Consider the following 20,576-nt stretch of genomic DNA (forward strand, 5'->3'; position numbering starts at 1 on the left):
AGTAATGAAAAAATATATATAATTAAGATATAATTAGAGAAGTAATTAAAGGTTAATTAATTCTTCTTACCTATGTCATAGTATATAACATCCTTTTTGAAGAAGAGATTCTAGTTCATTTTTCTCTGTTCAAATGAGAAACAGTAACTTGAAAACACATCTGTTTCTCAGCCTAAAAGTTCCAGAGCTATATCTGAAAAACTTTTTCAATGGACTATAATTTGATTTTTCTTACATATTCCCCCGGGGTATCCAGACTTTGCATAGCTATAATTCAGCAAAACTAAGGTAGAAATAACAGACATGAACAATTACTTTAGTGGTAGCTCAAGAAGCACCATTGTGATGTCCCCTGACTTCTGATGTTTTATACCTTCATTGGAAACCAAACCCTGTCACAGCAACCGTGCAGTATTCACACTGATTTACACCTAGAAAATAAAAATGATTTGGAGAAATAGTTTGAGGCACCAACAGTCTAACATCCCTTTGATGTTAACAAGCGGTAAATCAGGTTTCAGAGAGAGAGGAAGATGAAGAGGGAGACGAGGTACGATGAGGGGGGAGGATGAAGTGGAGACAAAAGAAAAAGAGCAGGTCAAGAAAGGGAAATGCTGGATGTTGAAAGAGATTTAAAGAAAGTTAAAGAGAGAGAAGAAAAATAGAAATTGAAAAGAGGAAGTGAGGAGAAGAGGGGTTGGGCAACTTTTCTTTTATGTTACAGGAGCAGGAGGAAGTTAAATTGAAAGAAATTAAAAGTTGAGAGCAGATAGGGAAGAAATGGTTTAGCTCTGATGTACAAAATGTTAACCTCTTTTCAGATCAAAGTCTTTCATAGGGAAGCCCAAAAAATTGAACCATACAAAATTGTGTTTAGACCATGTGTGCGTTTCTTGTGTTTATCAGGAAAAGTGAAATGTTGTTCCAAGATTGCTCTTTAATAAACGTTTGCTAATTTGCTAATTTGCTAACATGTTCCAAATTCAAGTGCCTACAGTAAAAAAACATCCATCATCTAGCAAAAACTAGTCCGTTTTACAATGGGACTACTCATTTAATATATTATCATCTTAAGTACTCAGTAGTTATTGGTCAGACCATTCCTCTTTGAACTGGCATTCAGTTTGAGCTTACATTATGCACTTACAATTCATTAACATCTATCTATTTAGGCTAGACAGGGGCATTGTCCCAAACAGACGCATGAGAGCTCAATGGGAAATTAAAATAACATAAACGTGCACTTCTGAGAGTTTATTTTTTTAAAGTCAGAATGAAAACAGTTTTCTTTGTTTGTAGAGAGCAAATTTATAAGCTTATATTGACCTCCATATGCTAAAGGGTCACAGTATGAATCACCATTATAAGAACAAACACCCATAGAGAAATAGACCAGAAAGGTAGATTTGCTAGCAAAGCTACAAAAGCAACAAAAACCTTTTATGAAGCTTTAAACATGGTTAGAGCAGTCAAGACCAGCTTTGTAATTTCCCACAAAGAGTATTTGGTGCACTCTACCGTGCTAATATACAGAAGCACTTGAGAATGAACCCCTCTCCAGGCGAACCATAACAAAATGGATCGAGGACATTTTCAAAGATCTGGAGCTTGAAAAACAAAACAGACAATTTTGATTTTTTTTCTCCGTGGCTGTGGACAAAAGCTGTGATGTCTGTGACACAGCCTAGTTACTCATCTTTGTACATGGGATAATGAAAGAAAAAAACACTGTCTGGAAACGGTACCCAAAATAGACTACACTGAAAAAAAGGGATTGGCCAACTCTTGGATTTACGTAAGCATCTTGCGTGTATTTAACATAAGTGCCTCGTGCTTTAAAGTTAAGTGTAACTATATAGTGTAGAAACTACATGATATGCAGAGAGGCTAGATTAAATTGTTCATATCATGTTCGAGTGAAGTAAGTCAATAACTTACTGCGACACCGCACGGGATTTCAGTCTCGCACGCTTTGGATCGTGGTTTCAGGAAGGCATCCATCTCAGTCAAGTCGAGCAGCCTCCTCTACTTTTCTTGGTAAATAAATTTGGTGGTTGTTGCATTAAAAAAGTCTAACTTGTAATTTAAACACAATAATTTCATGTTTCTATGAATGTAATTAAATCATGAAGAATCTGTATGAAATTCAACAACTTAATTTGTTCTTGTTGAGATGACATGATACAATCTAGTAAGAGTGGTTAGTTGCTGAACTCATGAAATTCACAAGATCGCACGAGATGTCAAACTGCAGGAAAATCACTGGAGTTATAAGAGGCAGACAACTAACTCAATTGTTTAAGTTTCTGCCAAAGCAAAAAATTTGTGTGCAACCAATGTCCACTACTGAATCAAGTAAATCCAACACGGCCTTTTTTTCAGTGTAGATTTAACTTCCTGAAAAACCCAAATAGCAGTAGCAGTTTGTATAAAAAAGGTTTTTGAATTTTTGCAAAAAACACTGTAGTTTTGGGAAATGTTTATTAAAGTGGGATAAGATGTAGGTGTTTTTACTATGTCTATTTAACATTTCCATTGTCTTTCATTGTCGTATTGCAATAACTAAATCATTCTTAACAGTAACAGGTTGTAAAGAGATAAAATGAATATTTAGACGAATTGAGTTCACCTTAATGGTGTACAGCACAATAGGCCAAGTTGTTTACAGTTAAAGATTTTAAAAAACAAACTGTAGTGTGGGTGGTGTGAGCTTTTAAATAAGTCATCTGTAAGCAGTGATGTCTGATACACTAATTTCTACAACACGGGGATTGAATGTGAGGTGCAGCTGAGTGGAAAACCTAATAAACAGAAGTTGGCAGATTTAGAAAAGGAAGAAGACTGGGGTGTAAAAACAAAAAAGGGTGAAGACGTCAGATAACAGGAAATGGATGTTCATATGCTTTAGGGTTAAATAGGAATGGGTGGGGAGCACAGAACATTTGAGGCACTGGGAGATGAAAGAAAGGGTGGGAGGAGGGATGAGAAGTGTAGTGTAGAGACAGAGAGGGTGGAGAAGTTATAAACTTCTCAGGAATGGATTAATGGCCATAGAATTATATAAAGATGCAGAAATAAGAATAGGTGGGGCAGGAAAAAATAGTGAGAAAGTCTACTTAACACAGTTTTGCACCAACTGATGATTAAATATTTACACATATTACATTTTCTGAATATTGCAATTTTCTCAATATATTTTTTTCTAAAGCAGTCATAAATAAATAATATTAGACTGACTTTATGCCAGTTTGGAAATTGTAACTGCCCTTGCTTTTATTTCATAGCTGCTGAACTTTTGTTCCAATTTTAAGGTACTTGAACACATAATTCTCTGCTGTCACTAGGAGAAGAATTGCTTTCTTTGTTTCCCTTTTCTCACCTTATAACTCTATTTGGTTCCTTTGTTGGCTATCCATGCACATTTGCAATATGTTATACAGATCCCTAGTTTAGGTATTATATAAAGAGCTATAAATATGCAAATACGGCCAATGCAGTATTTTAGCAAACTGTAACTTTCTGTTCAAATCTGACTGATTATTTCTATCTTTTGACAAAGACATTGCTGGTAAAAAAATGCACATTGATTAATCAAAACACTGAAAAAGATTAAAATTAAACAGAATACAATGTAGGATTTTCCATTGCCTTATGTCCCTTTCCAGTCAGTTCATATGGGGTCATATACTGGATGGTTTGCTAAAAGTGTATATCCCAACACTCACTTAAAACAAGCATTAATCAGGACAACAACTGCTTTAGCATTAATGCAATAAGAAAGATGGTTGAACTGCATAATGTTGTCCTTTGGGAACAAATAAAAAAAAAGTGTTTGCGTAACCAAATGAAATTAAAATCTATATTTAAAAATCGATTCTTCTTCAGAAATCCATAAACCTATTTTATAAATGAAGTTGTTTCATTTTAAATATGTATAGAAACAAACATTATTCCTACCAGTTGTTAGCGCTATGTCCCATGCAGTTTTGGTTCCTAAAAAGACTGCTCTACCCAGAGGTCAAAGTTCAAACCCCCTTTCCACTCATCACCGTATTAGAAGGTGTTGTGTTGCAACATTAAATTTCAAAAAAACAAATATGTACTATAGAGTGTTAAAAAGCTTTAGACTGTTTTTTTAAAAACAAAAAAAAGAAATCATGCATTTTGCTAAACCCACTGGTATTCTGGTTCACAGTATTCTTGTTGGTCATCTTATGTATTCAGTGAAATTGTGCTAATGTCTTAAAATGACTGCGATTTACTGATTCGAGGCTGTTAAATGTTAATATGTTGCTTCACGTTGGCGGAGATAACAAGAGAGAATTCGCAAACCTGAAATGCCACTAATGCAACAGGAAGAAGTACATTATTAACCTTTTCTTTCAGGGCACATTACAGAACAGTTTTGCAAAGTGCTTTACAAGATTAATAAACTTGTTATAAATCAGTGACAAATATCTTACTGGATGCAACACTATAATTATTGTGAAAACTTGCTTTAGGCTGTGCTTGAGCAATACACAACAGAAGCTGCATCTGTTTCTGTGGAAAAAACTCATGCAACTCATTTGATTTCTGTTTAAAATGTCACACATGCATGCACGTTTTTCCCAGTCTCAATCAAACTGTTTTTTCCCTCTTTTTTATTTATACATTTATTTTTAGGTTTCTCCAAACTGTGACAAGGTTTTGGTGAATGGCAAAGAAATGCGTGGTCGGCAGTCTTTGACCATCAAGTTCTCATACCTGCACCTATCTGCTCAGCTTCAGCTCACCGTCTGGGTGCCCAAGCTACCGCTTCAGATAGATCTGTCAGATACTGAGCTCAGCCAGGTCAAGGGCTGGAGGGTGCCAATCATCACTAACAAGAGGTAATTTGCCTGTCTGACCTTGAGGGAATGGGGGAGTGTAACACACGGTAGAAGGTGTAGGCATTAGCATAATTTTGTCAAAATGTAGAGCATTTTACGTACACCATTTTCATTTATGCTACAAAGACTTTTTTTTCTTTGGTAAGAAACACATTTTAAGACTATTCAGAAGGGAAACACAAACACCTGCAATTTCTGTTAGAATCGAGCAGTGAACTGTGAGGAACTGCTAGTTTTTGAAGTCACAAAAATTCATGGTACAGGCATTTGTTGAGTTGTATTTCCTACTCTTCTCTGAGAAATTTTATTTTGTCTTTCATTTTGGTGTGTATATATATATATATATATATATATATATATATATATATATATATATATATATATATACACACACTACAGCTTACAATGCCATATTTTCCAAATTCTCTCAAAGCTGAACCAAAGGTGTATCACTTTTAAGTTGCAGACTGACAATATTGTTTATTCCTACCAGTGTTACAAAGCACATAACAGGATGTTAAAAATAGAAATTGAGTGTTTCTTGCCAAAACTTACATTGGCATTAATGTTTACATTGGAAGTTTTCATCATTTACAGAGCTTTTAATGATTCTAAATAACATTATACTTTTGTGCTTCTATCTCTGATTGTGTATTTGTATGACAGGTATGTGTGTTTGTGTGTTTTATTCCTATTTCTCATCTTGCCACCCTTCCATTTTGTTCTGCTGGGCCTATTTTTCAATTTTGGCAATTTCTGCTCACGCAGCCACCAAGCCGTGTGCACAAACACACCTCCATCTCCCCAAACCACTATCTGACAGAGTGAAACACAAGCACTATTAGGTAGAGACATTCACACAGACACATGTGCAACTGGGGCACTGGGTAATGGAAAGAAAATTCCTGTAATATTACCTGAGTTTCATAGGTACTGTAAAGATATAAGACACAGATGCAGTCCTCTGTGTGTATATTCTTATGTGATTATATGATCCTATGTGTGCCTGTATATGGTCAATGATAGATTTCACAGAGGCGGGCAAAGGAGAAAGAATGTGTTTATTTGCATCCTTCTGAGATAAAAATACATTTTCATTTAGAGACGAATCGAGACAAGTTGCCTTCTTGTTTTTTAGCATTGAAAAATTAGTACATTCATAGTACATTTTATATTTCTTATGTTTTATTTCATTAGATTAGATCTGATTTAATTAATGACTACTGTATTTTTCTATATTCTGCAAAAGAAAGAAATAATTAAGAAGAAAGATATGCAGCTGTCTTAGCTGCAAGTCTATTTATTAGAAGATTGCTGCTTACTAGATTAACAACACAAAATACATTGACCAATATTTTTAAATACAAATATAATGATTTAGTTAGTTGTTTTTTTTACTTTTTGGTACCATATGAAAGCAGAAGAATGGTCTTGGACCAATTAAAGGTGGTTTAAAGAATCCAAGTTAAACTGAGTCAAACAATAATTCTGTTTTGACTCAGTAGTGTTGCAAATGTAGTTCTGCTCAAGACTCTATTAAATCCCCTAGTTATAGTGATTTTTACATATGTTGTTCCATTTCATTTTAATGTAATTCTTATAATGTAAAAGATTTTTGATGTTGTTTATAACGTTGCAAAGACTCATTTCTATAGTTTGGATCTACTGCTGCCCAACAGATAGTATTACACAAGAATAGAAAATTGACCAGTTACGTTTAAAATATTTTGACCATCCTAGTCTTATTACAAGTGCTTAATGTTCAAGTAAAATGTTTAAATGTGTTAAATGTAGATTAGAGACTCAAGTGTCCTTTATTTGGCTTAAAGTGTAACCTGAAGATGAGATTATTCAGTACATCAGCTGGAGCTGAGAGGAGAGAGGAAAGGGGACATTTAATTACTGGATAATCTCACCATCCCTTCATTTTATTTCTTTCTTCCTTATTTATCTATTTTCTTTTCAGACCCACCAGAGACAGTGAAGATGATGAGGACGATGACAGAAAGGGCAAAGGCTGCACCCTACAGGTATCATTTGATTGTAAATCAGTATTGTTTCTGAGTGATCACAACTCTTTTAAAGGCAGTTTAATCTGAATAATATCTGCCTAAATACTGAGTTATTGATACTGAGTTGTACTTCTGTGCCATGTTTTTGTTTAATCACAAGCATTGAAGTAAGAGTCTGTTGTGCACTTTAGCATCAGAGTCTGAATTTGGCCTTGTTCTAACCTTTCAGTACCAGTATGCTTTGGTGCGGGTCCTCACTCATTTTGTCGCAGAACCTTCTGACCCAGGTGGAGAGATGGTTTACATGCTGGGTGCTGACTGGCAAGTTGATATCACTCATTTGGTCTTGGACCAATTAAAGGTGGGTATACACAAATGCTCACAAACAGTACCCTTCTATTCACTTGCAGATCATGGCTTCTTCACAAAAGGAATAGTTTAACATTTTGAGATATAAATTATTTGCTCACAGCTATGGGCAGTGACACTTTCTAATAAGTACTTGTAAAGTGGCTTAATATATAGACAGTGCAAAACATACGTCCTGATTTTTTGCATTTACAGATGAACTGTGTGAACAACTATAGCACCTACAGGAGCTTCTCTGCCATGGAAACCCATGGCATGAAGCTCCCAACACACGCTTTTTCTGCTGATGTTAAGAAGGTTGCGACCTCTGCAGTTACTGAGTCAGCAGAGCTTTTACACACTATGCATCTCAGCACTCAGCAGCCCTACTCTGTAATTTTACATGGTCTGCCACTTTGTACCTGAGCTGCCACTTGGTAATAATATCACTTACAGTTGATTGTGGTATATCTAGGAGGACAGAAATTTCACAAATTGACTTGGTATAGCAGTAAATTGTATCAGAGTATCACACTGGAATAGGACTGAAAACACCTGAATTCAAAAATTAAGAGATGCACCCAATAGTATATTATTATTGTAATTCTTTCTAAACAATAAATAATGTATCCTTTGACTGCCTCCTGTTTCTGTATTCTGCAGATAGAAGAGCCTCGCATTGCCAGATTAATAGATGGACGAATCGTAATCGGGCGGGACCTGGGACACACCAATATACAGGTATTCTCTTGCTTGCTTCATCACTAAAAGTGCAACCCATCTCTTCCCCTTCAATTGTAACTAAGCTGGTTGATATTATAAGCTCTAACACCAAAAGAACCCTTTCTGCTTACTGAAGTCTATATTCATCCCTATAGTAAAGTTAAGAAACTGACTGCAGTGGGTCATTTACTCATCATACAGTATTTGAGTATGTAAAAAAAAAAGAAATTCCACAAGCAATGTATTCACTGCTTTTTACAAAGTCCAGAAAAAGACAGTTGAAAGAACTCATTATGTCAAGTGCAGTGTAATTCGGCACTTCACATTACAGCCATAAGTACTCCGGTGATGTAAACACTATCCCCGTTCCTCATATATAAGCCTCCCCTGCTAGCTTGTTATACAATTAGCCACAATTAAATGTTGAATTTGGCCCTGACATCTCAGCGTGATGCTCACAAATTATACACATATACACACTGAACACAGTTGTGCACTTTCTGCATTCCAATGAGCCTGGCCATTGTAACTCAGTGTGACAGTGGAGGATAGTTCTGTGGCTTATTCTGTTATTTACTTATGCACGGTTATGTAGCAGAACTAAAGCAAAACCACCAAATGTTTCGCAGTCCTCATCAGTGTCGTCTTATGTTGTTTTCTGTTCTCTCTTGCATACATCACATATATAGAAATTATGTATTTTTATGGTCGCATGCATTACTGTGTTGAAGAGTATGTTTCACATCCATTAACAAGTAAATAAAAAATGGTTGGACTGAAGTTCAGTGCATAAGTGGCATGATTTTTGGTAACAGCTGGGTGTGTGTTAGCAGGGGACTTCTGCATGAATGTATGCGTGCACACACACACACAAACACACACATGTACAGCTGTGGACCGTTTGGGAGCCAGGAGAGAGAATTTACCGAGAATTCCCACTGAGATGCCAGAGTCGACAGGCATCATTTGATAGTTTGACATTTCAATTTTAGCCCCCAGCTCTGTCTTCCTGAGTCTCGCTTCTTCCTCTTTTTCCCGTCTCTCTTTCCTTTCTATCCCCAGTCTCTCTTTCTCACCTTGTTATTCTCTGCCGGTCTTGAGGAGCAATCCCAGAGCCGTCAGTCATTGCATTTTGTTACCTTGCTGAGGGTGGGATTAAGTTTGACGCCCTGACACATTTGCTGCGAGATTGTCTTTGTACACCAATCAGATCTGCCTGTCCTCCTGTCGCTGGGCGAAGTAGTACACTACAACATGGGCCCCCTAATCTCTATCAGTGTCTGTCTGCTGTTTCCCTGTTCATCTGTACCCCAATCTTTTTCATGCTCCTTTTTTCTGCCCCTTTCACTTACTGTCCTCCTCTATTTGTCATTGTCCCTCTCCTTCTGACACCTACTCTATTTATTTTTCTCTTGCTTGCTTGCCATCTTACTTACACTGTCCCTTTTTCTTTTCATCCACTCTGTTTTCATTTGAGTTGTCTTTAGTTTTGGCCTTGTTGTCTTAGTTGAATGCTGACACACTGGGGCACAGCTGGAATGCAGACGGGAACACGGTCTGTGTGCATTTGTGCGTAGATGTGTTTTCGTTACTTAGCGTGTGCTTCGCTGTGTGATGACAGCAGCAGAGTTTCCCTGAGTTTTCTTTACACATGCAATACCAGCACCATCAGCTTTTACAGATCCATGTTTGTCTGTATGTATTTGCATGTGTGTCTAAGACATGCTGTGCAGAAATGAATCAATGATGATCAGTCTGTGTGTGTTAACCTCCTAACTACTCCAAGTTTATGTGGCACAATGGTGGCTCTCACTGCTCTTGCACTGACAATGTTAAAATTTCACCTTAAGGAAATATTCACTCAGACAGCAAAAAAGCTATTTTATGCATTTCTGTTGTACAATGTTTTTTACTGTTTGTTCTATAAAAACTGTACTTACTAATGTCCAATTACTTTCACAGCAAATCACAAAAAAATAGAAAAAGTATGATTTCCTTGGGGGGTGAAAAGAAGCTTTTCTTAAACCTCATTTATTCAGCAAACTTTTTAAAGTTAAAAAATATTGGGGGGGGGGGGTTGGATTTGAGTTTTTAGAAATACCTTTCCTGGTAACCAAAGACATTAAATTCAGTTTTGCATTTAGTTAATGCTTCAAAATTGCTGCTGAATAAAGGCATTAACAAGATGACAGCTGAGTAGCAGGACTTATCAGCAAACATTTAAACAGCTGTAATCTCAACACATTTTCTTGACATTTAGACTTGGTTGAAAAAATATTTGGCATCTGTTGGATGTCTTTCAAGAACATCCTTGGACTTTCTATTTACTTAACAGTTAAAAGAAATTAAATACACTTCCTTTCAAAAAAAAATAAGATTCTTAAAGTCATTTGGTTTAGAAGAGGCAATGGCTCAGTCCACACAAGAAATTTCCTCACAAAGCAAATAAGAGAGAATGTCCAAAATGACGTGAATGTGTTTTTTATATGTGAAAACAGATGTGTGTCCAGAAATAGTAGTCTGTGTACATGTAGTGAACACTATGTGTCTGAGTCTGTGTGTCTGAGTAAACCACTGTTTTACATTGAAACAGCAACATTTGTTCATTTTTGGGCACTTTTGCCATTGACCACTTTTGACAAAATAAATAACATCATTTCTTGTAGAATGATTTTCCTATAAGCCACAACATAACCTTGTTCCTGTTATTTATATACTTTTCAAAACTATGAGACCAAAACTCATATTTCGTTGCTTTTTAACATCTAGCTTGCCAGGATAGGTGATTTAAACTTGAACTTAAATATGTTTTTGTATTGTCTTTTGTTGCAGGTTCTGTCCCCCTTGTCTGACTCGATACTGGCAGAGAAGACTGTAACTGTATTAGATGACAAGGTAAATATTGCTTTATTATATATATTCTTGAGTCCAATTTAGCAGATTAAAGGTTCTACCAGAGGCCAATATTAAGATTAATTACATCTGAAAGCAAACAACAACCAAAGTTCCTCACAGAGTAAGTAAACACGTGTTTATTAGGGCTGCACCTGTACACAATGAACTCAAATTATGCATATTTATTAAATAATGCAGCATCAGACCATGGCATGGCATACAAAGAGTGTTGTGATTTACTTAAAGTGTGAACTGTACTCTTACTTATAGCATGTTTAATGTCTAAATAATGTCTGATACAAAAGTTGTACGCTTGAAGAATCGCTTTTATTTTGTAATTATGCTATATTAATGTATCAGTCTTCCATTACTGATCTAAAGAGTTCCAAATGTGCTGAATCTACCCCGTTTTAAAGTGACTGACTTTACATTTTAGGATCATCATCAGAATAACAAACCTTTAAAAGGGGACAAAAACTACAACTTGAACTTTTTTAATACTGCTTTTTTTTTTTTTTTACCTGAAGGTCACCATTTCTGACCTGGGAGTCCAGCTGGTTGCATCTTTGTCCCTTAGTTTGAGTCCAAGTCCTGTAAATTCTCAAGCCATACAGTTAACAACCACAGCTGCTGACCTGCTACATACACCTAAACAGGTAGGAGATCACTTTACGTCAAGTCTACATCTGCTAAAATTTTATGATCCTGTTATTCAGATTTACTTCTCGGCTCCAATAAGAAGATGCAGCTAGATGAGTACCCAGTTCAAGGTTGCATGAGGGGTGAGCATACCCCAGCTTTCATAGAGCCAGAGGCAGACACACTGAACATGGATGGATGAATTATATAAAAAGATTTTTGTTCTTATGAATATCTGTGATTTTACTCACACATTAAAACATTTCTGCAAGCCATCACATCCTCTCACTTTATCTAGTTTGGGCATGTAGCCATGTGATTCACATGCAGACAACTCTCTGCCTTTAGGTTTTTATTACACAAGTGAAATGATGGCCACCATCGTTGCCTGTTCCTCTCTTCACAGTAATTCCCTAAAGGTTGTAATCATGGCTCTTAAATAGTAATTCTGCACTGCGAACATTATCTAGATGCTATCTCTCCCATAATCAGTTTCAAATTAGGGAAGTGTAACTTCAAGACTATAGCAATTACAGCAGCAACCGATTACAACAGCCATTTCTTTTTTTAAATGAAACTTCAGGCCCTAAATACAATCCAGTAAAAGAAATTAAATCGCAACAATGATGCCCTCCTGGGTTTTAAATGCACCTTAGAACACACATGCATCAACACTACATATGAGCGGGTGGAGGATGGGCGTCCAGGTACACACTGGCTCACTCCTTGGTGGCTGCTTATCGGGGCCTGGAGCCTGGGGCTCGCTCAGGCCACTTCGGGGGTGGGGTGCCCTTGGCCTCTTGGCCTGGGGCTCGGTCACTCTGGCACAGCTGGCTGCCGGCGGAGCTCACGGGCACGTCACTGCCACCCCCCCTGGCTTCTGCTCCGCGGCTGCTGAGTGACCCCTCATCTGGGACTCTCCTCAGCTTTTCTGGGACAGTGGCGCGGCTGCCCCTCTGTTGGTCTTCCTTGGTCTCTTGTGTTCTGAGGGCCTCTGGATGTCTGGAGTTTTGATCTCCTCCATACCTGCTTCATGCCCTGGTGGACGGGGCTGTGGCTCCCCACACCCTCTAGCAGATCATTACATGAAGGAACCTTTTAAAAACAAGTGCATTCATGCTCACAGGTGTACACACGGGTGCTCACACACACAAACTACACCCTTTTTGGCTCCTACCTCAAAGCACACTGTCGATCTTAGGTGCTGCACAATAATGTTTAATATTTAGTATTTACTGTTATATTCCCATAGATCATCGTGATGTTGTTTATTCTAGTGCTCTCGTTTTCTTCGGCTTGTTTTCTTTTTTCATTCTCAACAGGTGAAATTAAAAAAGTATCTACTGTTATCTATTGTTAGCTAGTTTATTGTGATGGTGTTGTTTTTATTATGTTGCTCTTTGTTGTTTGTTTTCTCTTCTGGTTTTTTTATCTCCATACAGGTGATCCAGGTGTTTTGTTTGTTTTTCTTTCTTTTTTTTCTTCCCCCCTTTCTCACCATCTCTTCTCCCCTCTATTTTTCTTTCTCTCCCTCTCTTTCTTTCATTCATCTCCCTGTCCTATCCCCCAGTCATGTCTGTCCCGTCTTTAAAAAACGAAAATAAAATAAATACATAATTATAATAAAGGTCAATCAAATGGACCAATATGGCAAGGCCATGATGATCCACTTGGTAAAGTAAATCCACTTGGCATCTTTCTTGGCCTTCAGACAACAATTCTGATGGCTAAAGATCCAAACTGGACAGGCAAAAATAAATAAATAAATAAAAAAAATAAATCGCAAAATGAATTTGTCACCTATGTTTACAAACACAGTGAAACTAAAATTGTTATAACATTTAAAAATCTTTTTTTAACCCGTCTCCGTCTCCACTTTGATCCGTTATATCATCACACATACCCGTTAACACAGTTAACAGGTACCATTTACTTATTATTCTTGATTTTTTAATGACATTGCCAAAGTTTATTTTATACCTTATGAAGTTATATAGAATATGTTAGGCTGTCTTCATACTTATTTTTGTTTGTTTGTTTTAAAATTGCCACAACATAAATACCACCCAAGGGCTAAGCAGCTCACCTCAATCAAAATACAGGTTTGATCCTGCAGTTTATTAAAAAAAGGTACTAAATCTTACTTACTAGGTTATATCAGTGCATTAGTCTTTTTATTTTTATTAATAAGAAGAACAAAGCTGTTTGTCAATGTAAATCTGTGAAGCAGGACCATTTAAAGAAATGGTTTATAAAGGTTTATCTTATCTGATATTATTTTAAGAAAGAAGAAAAATCTTTGCTTTTCTTGTACATTTAGTGTGAAATTCAGAAAGTATTTTTCTTTGGATGGATTTTTTTCCTGTTGTAATTGAACAGGAAAAAGACAAATCAGAGAAAAAAAGTGTTTCTGTCCACAAAACAGGTGTATAGGTTTTAGTTGTCAATACTGAATAATGAAATGTGTTTGGGAAGCATAGCATTGCAGACTAACAATTATGAAGGTGGAAATGTACAATTGCTAACATCTAGTTTTAGCAATTAGATTTTAGCAATTTTTTAAAATTAATTTTTACATTTTTTTTAATTTTCTTAAGCTACTTTGAAAATCTAGTTAAAAAATTGTGTAAGAAATGAACAAACTGAAAATTACGTGTGGTCAGCATTTGGACAAAATACATTTGTCATGGGTCTGCGGCGGCAGACCATGTGTTTCTTTTTAGCGGACCCAAATACAGACACTCGAGGAAGGGACAAGGTTGAACGAAAAACACGCTGTTTATTGAATGTGGAACACGAAAGTACAAAATAAGAGAAACCAAAACCAATAGCTAAAATAAACTGGAAAAACTGAACTAGAAGCAAAGCACAGGGATAATGGAAAAACTAGGGCCCAGGAACACGGGAGAAGACGAACAAGCAGCCTCACACTGAACAAAGGGAGACAGAGGGCTTAAGCTTGGAAGGATGTATGGCAGGAAGAGGCAGATGAGAGAAGGAGTGAGGGAACACGAGAGAGAGGGGATGAGAGAGCACAAGAGAGAGAGACATGACAGGCTGGGGAAACATGGAATGACACACAGGAAAGGGTGATGAGACATCATGACAAGACAACATGAAAACTAAACATAGGAGCCCAAAAGATACTGAAAAATATAAAACCAAAATATTATACACAAAGAAATCACAAAACACCATTAATTCTAAAAGGCTGGGACAAATGACCCAAGACTACGACAACATTATGAAAATGCCATATACCAGTAAATAAGATTAAAAAGTTACACAGTTGGGTCTTTGACACTTTGTAATATCTAATATTAGCTTTCCAATTTTTTGTGCTTCTCCTGATAACATGTTTGAAATTACTGTGGTATTAGATCTGGATAACTACACTGGGCAAAACCTGCAGAAATGTATGGAAGGGGTTCCTAAAAGGTTAAATGTCAGCGACATCTCATGCACTTGATGATTTTACACTGCCCTAAGGATTTAACAGGAGCATGCCACAGTCTTTTGAGTCTGTGAATGTGGACTTTGAGTATTTTCTAAAAGGTGAGTGACTGTGGGCCAATCTCAGAGTCGAAGAAAGGTGTTCCATCAAGTAGTTCCCAAGCTTATACAATAGCATTTAACAATTTCAATGATGTTAAAGTGAACTACTTTAGAGAAGTAAGGGATCTCAAAACTTCACTGTAGGTGGCAGACAGTTGGTGTCGTAAGCCACCTCTTCTGTTCAAAGATGGTCAATCACAGTGGACATAGATGACCTCTTTCACTACTCACTTCGTTAAATAGAAAACTAAAATGCAGACACTTTTAGAATGGCACGTTGAGTGCATAAAATGTGAACTTTACCAAGGAGCCAACTTGAAACTTACAAGAGTCCAGCAAGTATAAAACTGTATGCCATGGCCCATGATAGGAATGTACTGTGATGAACAAAAGCAAGATCAGGTGTTAACAAGACCAAAAAAAAGACAAACATAGGAAACATGATAGGAAACAGATCAGAAATCACAGAGACAGGCGAGGAAGTAAAATAAAGCAAGGCACAAAAGAAGAAAGAGGGAACAGCCAATAAAAAGCAAGGACTCTTTGTTGATGTCAGTTATCTTTGCTTGAAATATCAGATGACAACATTCTTTCTATCTTGTGCAAAGAAAAAGTATCAGTGATAGATATTCTCTTTGATCTTCTGGATGAACTATTTAAAAGCTTCAGTTGTAATTGTGCAGGGTTTTTTTCTCTTTTTCAGGAAGCTGGGATCAGTGCATGGATCCAGTACAGTGATGGTTCAGTGACACCATTGGATATATATGATCCAAAAGACTTCCTACTTTCAGCTGTCTCACTTGATGAGAATGTCATTTCTGTTACCAATCAGGTACTGGCATCTTCCTTTATATTGTCAGCAGTGCAAACAAGTGACAGTTTTATACATTTGTAGATCATGCTTTTTAGAGCAGAAAGCCCAAATTCAATTCAATTCAGTTCAGTTAAGGTTTATTTATAGTTTGCAAAGTCATAACAAAAGCTGCCTAAACGCGTTTTAAACTGTAAGGTATTAACTTCCACATTCTCGTTGTCATTTAGGAACAGCACTGGCCCATTGTAGTAGCAGAAGGTGATGGGCAGGGGGCATTGTTTCGAGTAGAGATGGTCATCTCTGAAACTTGCCAGAAGTCAAAAAGGAAGAGTGTGCTGGCATCTGGAGTTGGAAATGTTATAGTTAAGTTTGGAGCAAAAAATGACGAAAGAGGAGTGATGGGAAGAGGGGGGCAAGATGATGGTGGAGGGTTGGATAACAGCACCAGTGAACAACGGACAAAAGATGGAGGAGAGTGGAAATCCAACAGTGCAGCAGTGGACCGAGAGGAAGGAGCCATGAGGAAGGTATGGAAAAAAAAAACAATAATAAAACAGTGAGGAAAGGATATTTTTAAGAGTATTTTCCTTAAACTGTAGTTTTAGAGTTTACTCACATTGGATAAACACATTTAATCATCAAAGTTTAGTTTGTTTAAGTAGTGTAATCACTGTGAGTGGTTGTGCACCTTCTTGGTCCAGGGCATTCCAGTATGTCACACATATAGTCTGATCATTATCCATGCTTAGCACAGAGCTCCCAATGTTTCCTGCCTCTGTGAAAATTGCTGTGTTAAATATAGTAAATAACATAACTGTGATGCAGAGAGGACAATATGTCGCTGCGTAGTGTGCGAGCAGGCCAGCAGGAGAATGGGGAGAGGGAGTCAGTCTTGTGTAATAATGCCGTATTTACGTGAATCCAAATGAATATACAAAATCCACATATTTTAACCATTTACTATATCTGTGTTTTCGTTTCCATTTTCAGGTTAGCTCAACAACCAAGAGTACAGTAACCCATCGTGCTTCAGGTGGCAAAGGTGCTGGTGGTGGCAGCAGCAGTAGTCGTGGCAGTGGCCCCAACCAACCAGGCGACTACAGTAGCTACCCAGCACCAGTGGAGGTACCGGGGACTGGAAACAGTGAGCTAACCCAGCCCACTAGAGGCCTGTCAGACCTGGAGATTGGGATGTATGCCCTTCTGGGAGTATTCTGCCTGGCAATACTGGTTTTCCTCATCAACTGTGTCAGCTTTGCTTTCAGGTAAAAAAAACAAAAAAACCCTGAAAACCTAAACATGTTACTCAGCAACAAAACATGATGCACATTAAATACTGAGGCAGGTCCATTATGGTTAGTTAATATATGGGTGGAATATAATGTGAAACTGAAAGGATCTATGAACCAAAAAGCTGGTTTTGACAGGTAATCGGTATGGGCCTAATATGCCCATATTAGGTAACCATTGTCTATTGGAGGATTAAAATTTAAGCCAGATCAATGTCTTGTACAAAGTTAAAACCTGTAAGAAAGCTTATTCATTGCAAACAATATTTAATGATGGGCATAAGCACCTTTGCTCAACCACATTATTTTGTGAGAGAAACCTTTTGAGAGAAGTCAATTGAAAATAAAACAATTTCAAGTGTAGAGATTGTTGTCTGATTTTCAAGATCCCATTGATACACTCAGTCTTTACTTTTTAGAGAGGTAACTACTGCTCCAGTTGGGAGTGAAGTATTCATATCAACAGGCTAGTTTATTAGAAACACATATCACTGAGCCTAAACAATTATAAAAATAATAAATAAATAATGAATTACCCTTACAATAGCAGGAATGTTCAATGAGCTTATTTTACCTGTGATAAGATTGCATCCTTCCAGTCATCCTTCCTCCCGCTTTAGCCTCTAAAATCAGCTGATCAAATGCAGTAATCAGTTATCTGTTCTTTTCTGATTCTGTCCTCTCCTTTTTGTTTCAAAATGGCAGAGAACATTAATTGCTCTGTGGCTTATTAAGTGATCAGTGGAAAGCAGCGGTGGTTGGCACAAAAATCCAGCATACCTCTCAGATAAATGTTTTTGCATTAAACATGTTTTATGTTCTCATATCCTTTGTGTGCTGCTATTTTGTGTGGATTTTAAGAGACAAATCAAATGACAAATGACTCTCACCAAATGTAAGTTGATAGTTCCCAGCAACCCAAAACTGGTTAAGCAGTTGAGAAAATGGATGGATGGATAACAGACCCGTGATGCATCACTTATTGCTTTGCTAGTACCATGAAAACCTAAAATTGGACTTAATTCTCCTTCAAATTTTCTTGAACTTTTTAGTGATATTTTGATGGGGTAAAATCCTCAACTTTTATCTGAGTATTAATTTTTGCAGTCATTCCTTGTATTGTCTGATAATGCCTATAGATTATAGTCATGAAACGGCATCTGTTTAAATTTTTACCTCCATTGATGTTTCATTACGAATTTTCCTCTGCAGATACCGTCACAAGCAAGTCCCAGTTCTAGAGGCAGGAGGCAACATGAACCATGCCCACGACTGGGTGTGGCTTGGCACTGAGGCTGACCTTTTAGCAGACCACCCTGACCAATGCCAGGGTGGCATGCCGGATGAGTGCACCACCATAATTGACCGCAATGAAGGGGGCTACGAGGAGAACAAGTATCTACTGAATGGGGCTGGTAACACCTTGGTAATGGGAATGGGCACTATAAGTGGGAGCGGTGGCAGAGGTGGACATCGGGGTGTCACCCATGGACAAACCTTGCCTAGATCTGTTCCAGAATCGCATCAGTGCCTTTCCGCAATCACTACTGGTGGCAAAGATGCTACAGGTCAAAAGGAGCATCTGAATAATTCCCCCCAAGCCACAGCTGCAGCTGCTGTTGCAGCGGCCAAACGCAAACGCGTCAAATTCACATCTTTTGCCACTGTTCTGCCCAATGATAATTCAGGTGGTGGCCCATACACCAACTCATCAGTCCTGGTGACGAATGGGAGTGAAGATGATATCAAGTGGGTGTGCCAGGATATGGACCTAGGTCAGTCTGAAATCAGAACCTATATGGAAAGGCTACAAGACAATCTGTGACTGATGGGAAAGAAACTGAGAAATGGCGGGGCAGAGGATTAGTACAGTAGGGGGAGAATGGACAATGAGTACAATTCACCTATAATGCCTTTGCAGTGGATATATGGAGGGAGAATGGGAGGGATATAGGAAGCGTGAAGGGAACATAAAGTGTGATGATGTGTCTGGAAGAGTATCTAAGAGACATTGTGTTGGGTTGGGGACGCTTACATTTAGCATCCCTTAGGCTATGAAAAGCATCACTAGCTCACACTAAAATTAATGGTAGCAAATAATAAAAAACTTTGAGTTTTTTCTGTTTTATTTATTGTGAAAATATTAGTGTAAAAATCAATAATAAAGTCACTATTGTTTTAAATGTTTACTTTCAGAAAATTAGTAAACCATTGTATAGATACTTACAGTAAATTCAGGGTACGTTATTGGACAGACATTTGTAAGCCACTTTACATTTAAACGAGGATGGGAAGGACTTACATCATGTCCTGCCTTCAGAAGTCTTTTTTACTCGTGTGGTTTATTGCCAACCTTTGCTGTGGCCGTTGACTAATCATTGATCTACTTTTGATATACAAACATTTACCTGCCGAGTCTGCAGAATGGTTACGTAATGAGTTCTCTGACGAATATGTGTTGTTGGTTTATCATGTGACCCATTTCTTATGGCATTTCTCATAAGTAACATGTGAAATGTAATAAATATATATAGTCCAAGTACTCAACTAGAAATCCAGGCATTTTGCAGTTACTAGTGGGAATTGCCATTCAGCTCTGTATTCAGGCAAATGTGCTCTTTCTTGAAACAACAGAGTGTCTTGAGAGTTGGAAAATGATGTATCTTACAAAAGACTGTTTCTCCCTTGGATCCAAGACAGAGGCATTTATTCTTGCACAATTACAAACAGGAAAGGACATTAGCCATATTTGAGGCTGATTTTCTGTTTTCCCTGCAGCCAATGATGGCTTTCTCCCTCTATCCAGAATCACTCCTGTCATCCCCTGGCCCATCTCCTTGTCTGTGATTGGACAACAGTAGAACATTTGTGAAGTTAAAAAAAAAAGAAAAATACACACACAGTGAAACACTGAGTGTAAGGGGACTGACTGAAGTGTCTCATATTAAAAAAAAAGGAAGTGGTTGGGCTTTGCAAAGCCTGACTGAGCACCTAATAATGAAGATTATTAAAAAAAATGTACCACATAGGCAACCAGACAGACAGGAGTACCTGCAGTGTTGAACATTGAGATAACAGGATGTACTGAATGACATGTGAATGGATAATGATAATGGAATGGATACCTGACGAACAGATATGGATACGTACTAGCTTGTTGAACATTATTATGAATATATTGGGTTTTTTTTCCTTTTGTTTGTCCTTTTTGATAAATAGAAGGTTTTTATGTTTTTCTTTGCTATGTTTTTCCCTAATTTGGGAAGATATTAACTGTAGCGTTTTATTTCAGAGATTTATTAAGATTTAAGAATATATGATCCTTTTTTTCCTTCTAGATACCTATTTATTTGAAATCATGTTTGAGAGGGTGAGGAAGGAATGACAGGGCAAGGACAAAGACTGAAAGTAATAGGCCTGCTGGTGAATG

The 20,576-nt window shown here is 37.4% G+C and overlaps 1 protein-coding gene across 2 annotated transcripts in view; it reads left to right on the forward strand.

Moving 5' to 3' along the window:
- The window catches only part of LOC146621593 (transmembrane protein 132C), a 301,943-nt gene extending 282,972 nt beyond the window's left edge, over nt 1-18,971 (forward strand). The window contains exons 7-16 of one of the 2 annotated variants that reach the window (XM_085367471.1): nt 4,666-4,871; nt 6,838-6,901; nt 7,113-7,248; nt 7,899-7,972; nt 10,787-10,849; nt 11,377-11,505; nt 15,747-15,875; nt 16,085-16,384; nt 16,848-17,122; nt 18,359-18,971. In XM_085367471.1, coding sequence (XP_085223597.1) covers nt 4,666-4,871; nt 6,838-6,901; nt 7,113-7,248; nt 7,899-7,972; nt 10,787-10,849; nt 11,377-11,505; nt 15,747-15,875; nt 16,085-16,384; nt 16,848-17,122; nt 18,359-18,971 — 1,989 coding nt within the window. Of the gene's footprint in view, nt 1-4,665; nt 4,872-6,837; nt 6,902-7,112; nt 7,249-7,894; nt 7,973-10,786; nt 10,850-11,376; nt 11,506-15,746; nt 15,876-16,084; nt 16,385-16,847; nt 17,123-18,358 lie in introns of both variants that reach the window. The other variant, XM_085367472.1, reaches the window with a different exon arrangement.
- The last annotated feature ends 1,605 nt before the right edge of the window (nt 18,972-20,576 follow it).

Source organism: Diplotaxodon limnothrissa, linkage group LG12 (assembly GCF_057381915.1).
Source record: "Diplotaxodon limnothrissa isolate DT_005_m linkage group LG12, D_limnothrissa_male_GT1.1, whole genome shotgun sequence".
In the NCBI taxonomy this organism is placed as follows: domain Eukaryota; kingdom Metazoa; phylum Chordata; class Actinopteri; order Cichliformes; family Cichlidae; genus Diplotaxodon; species Diplotaxodon limnothrissa.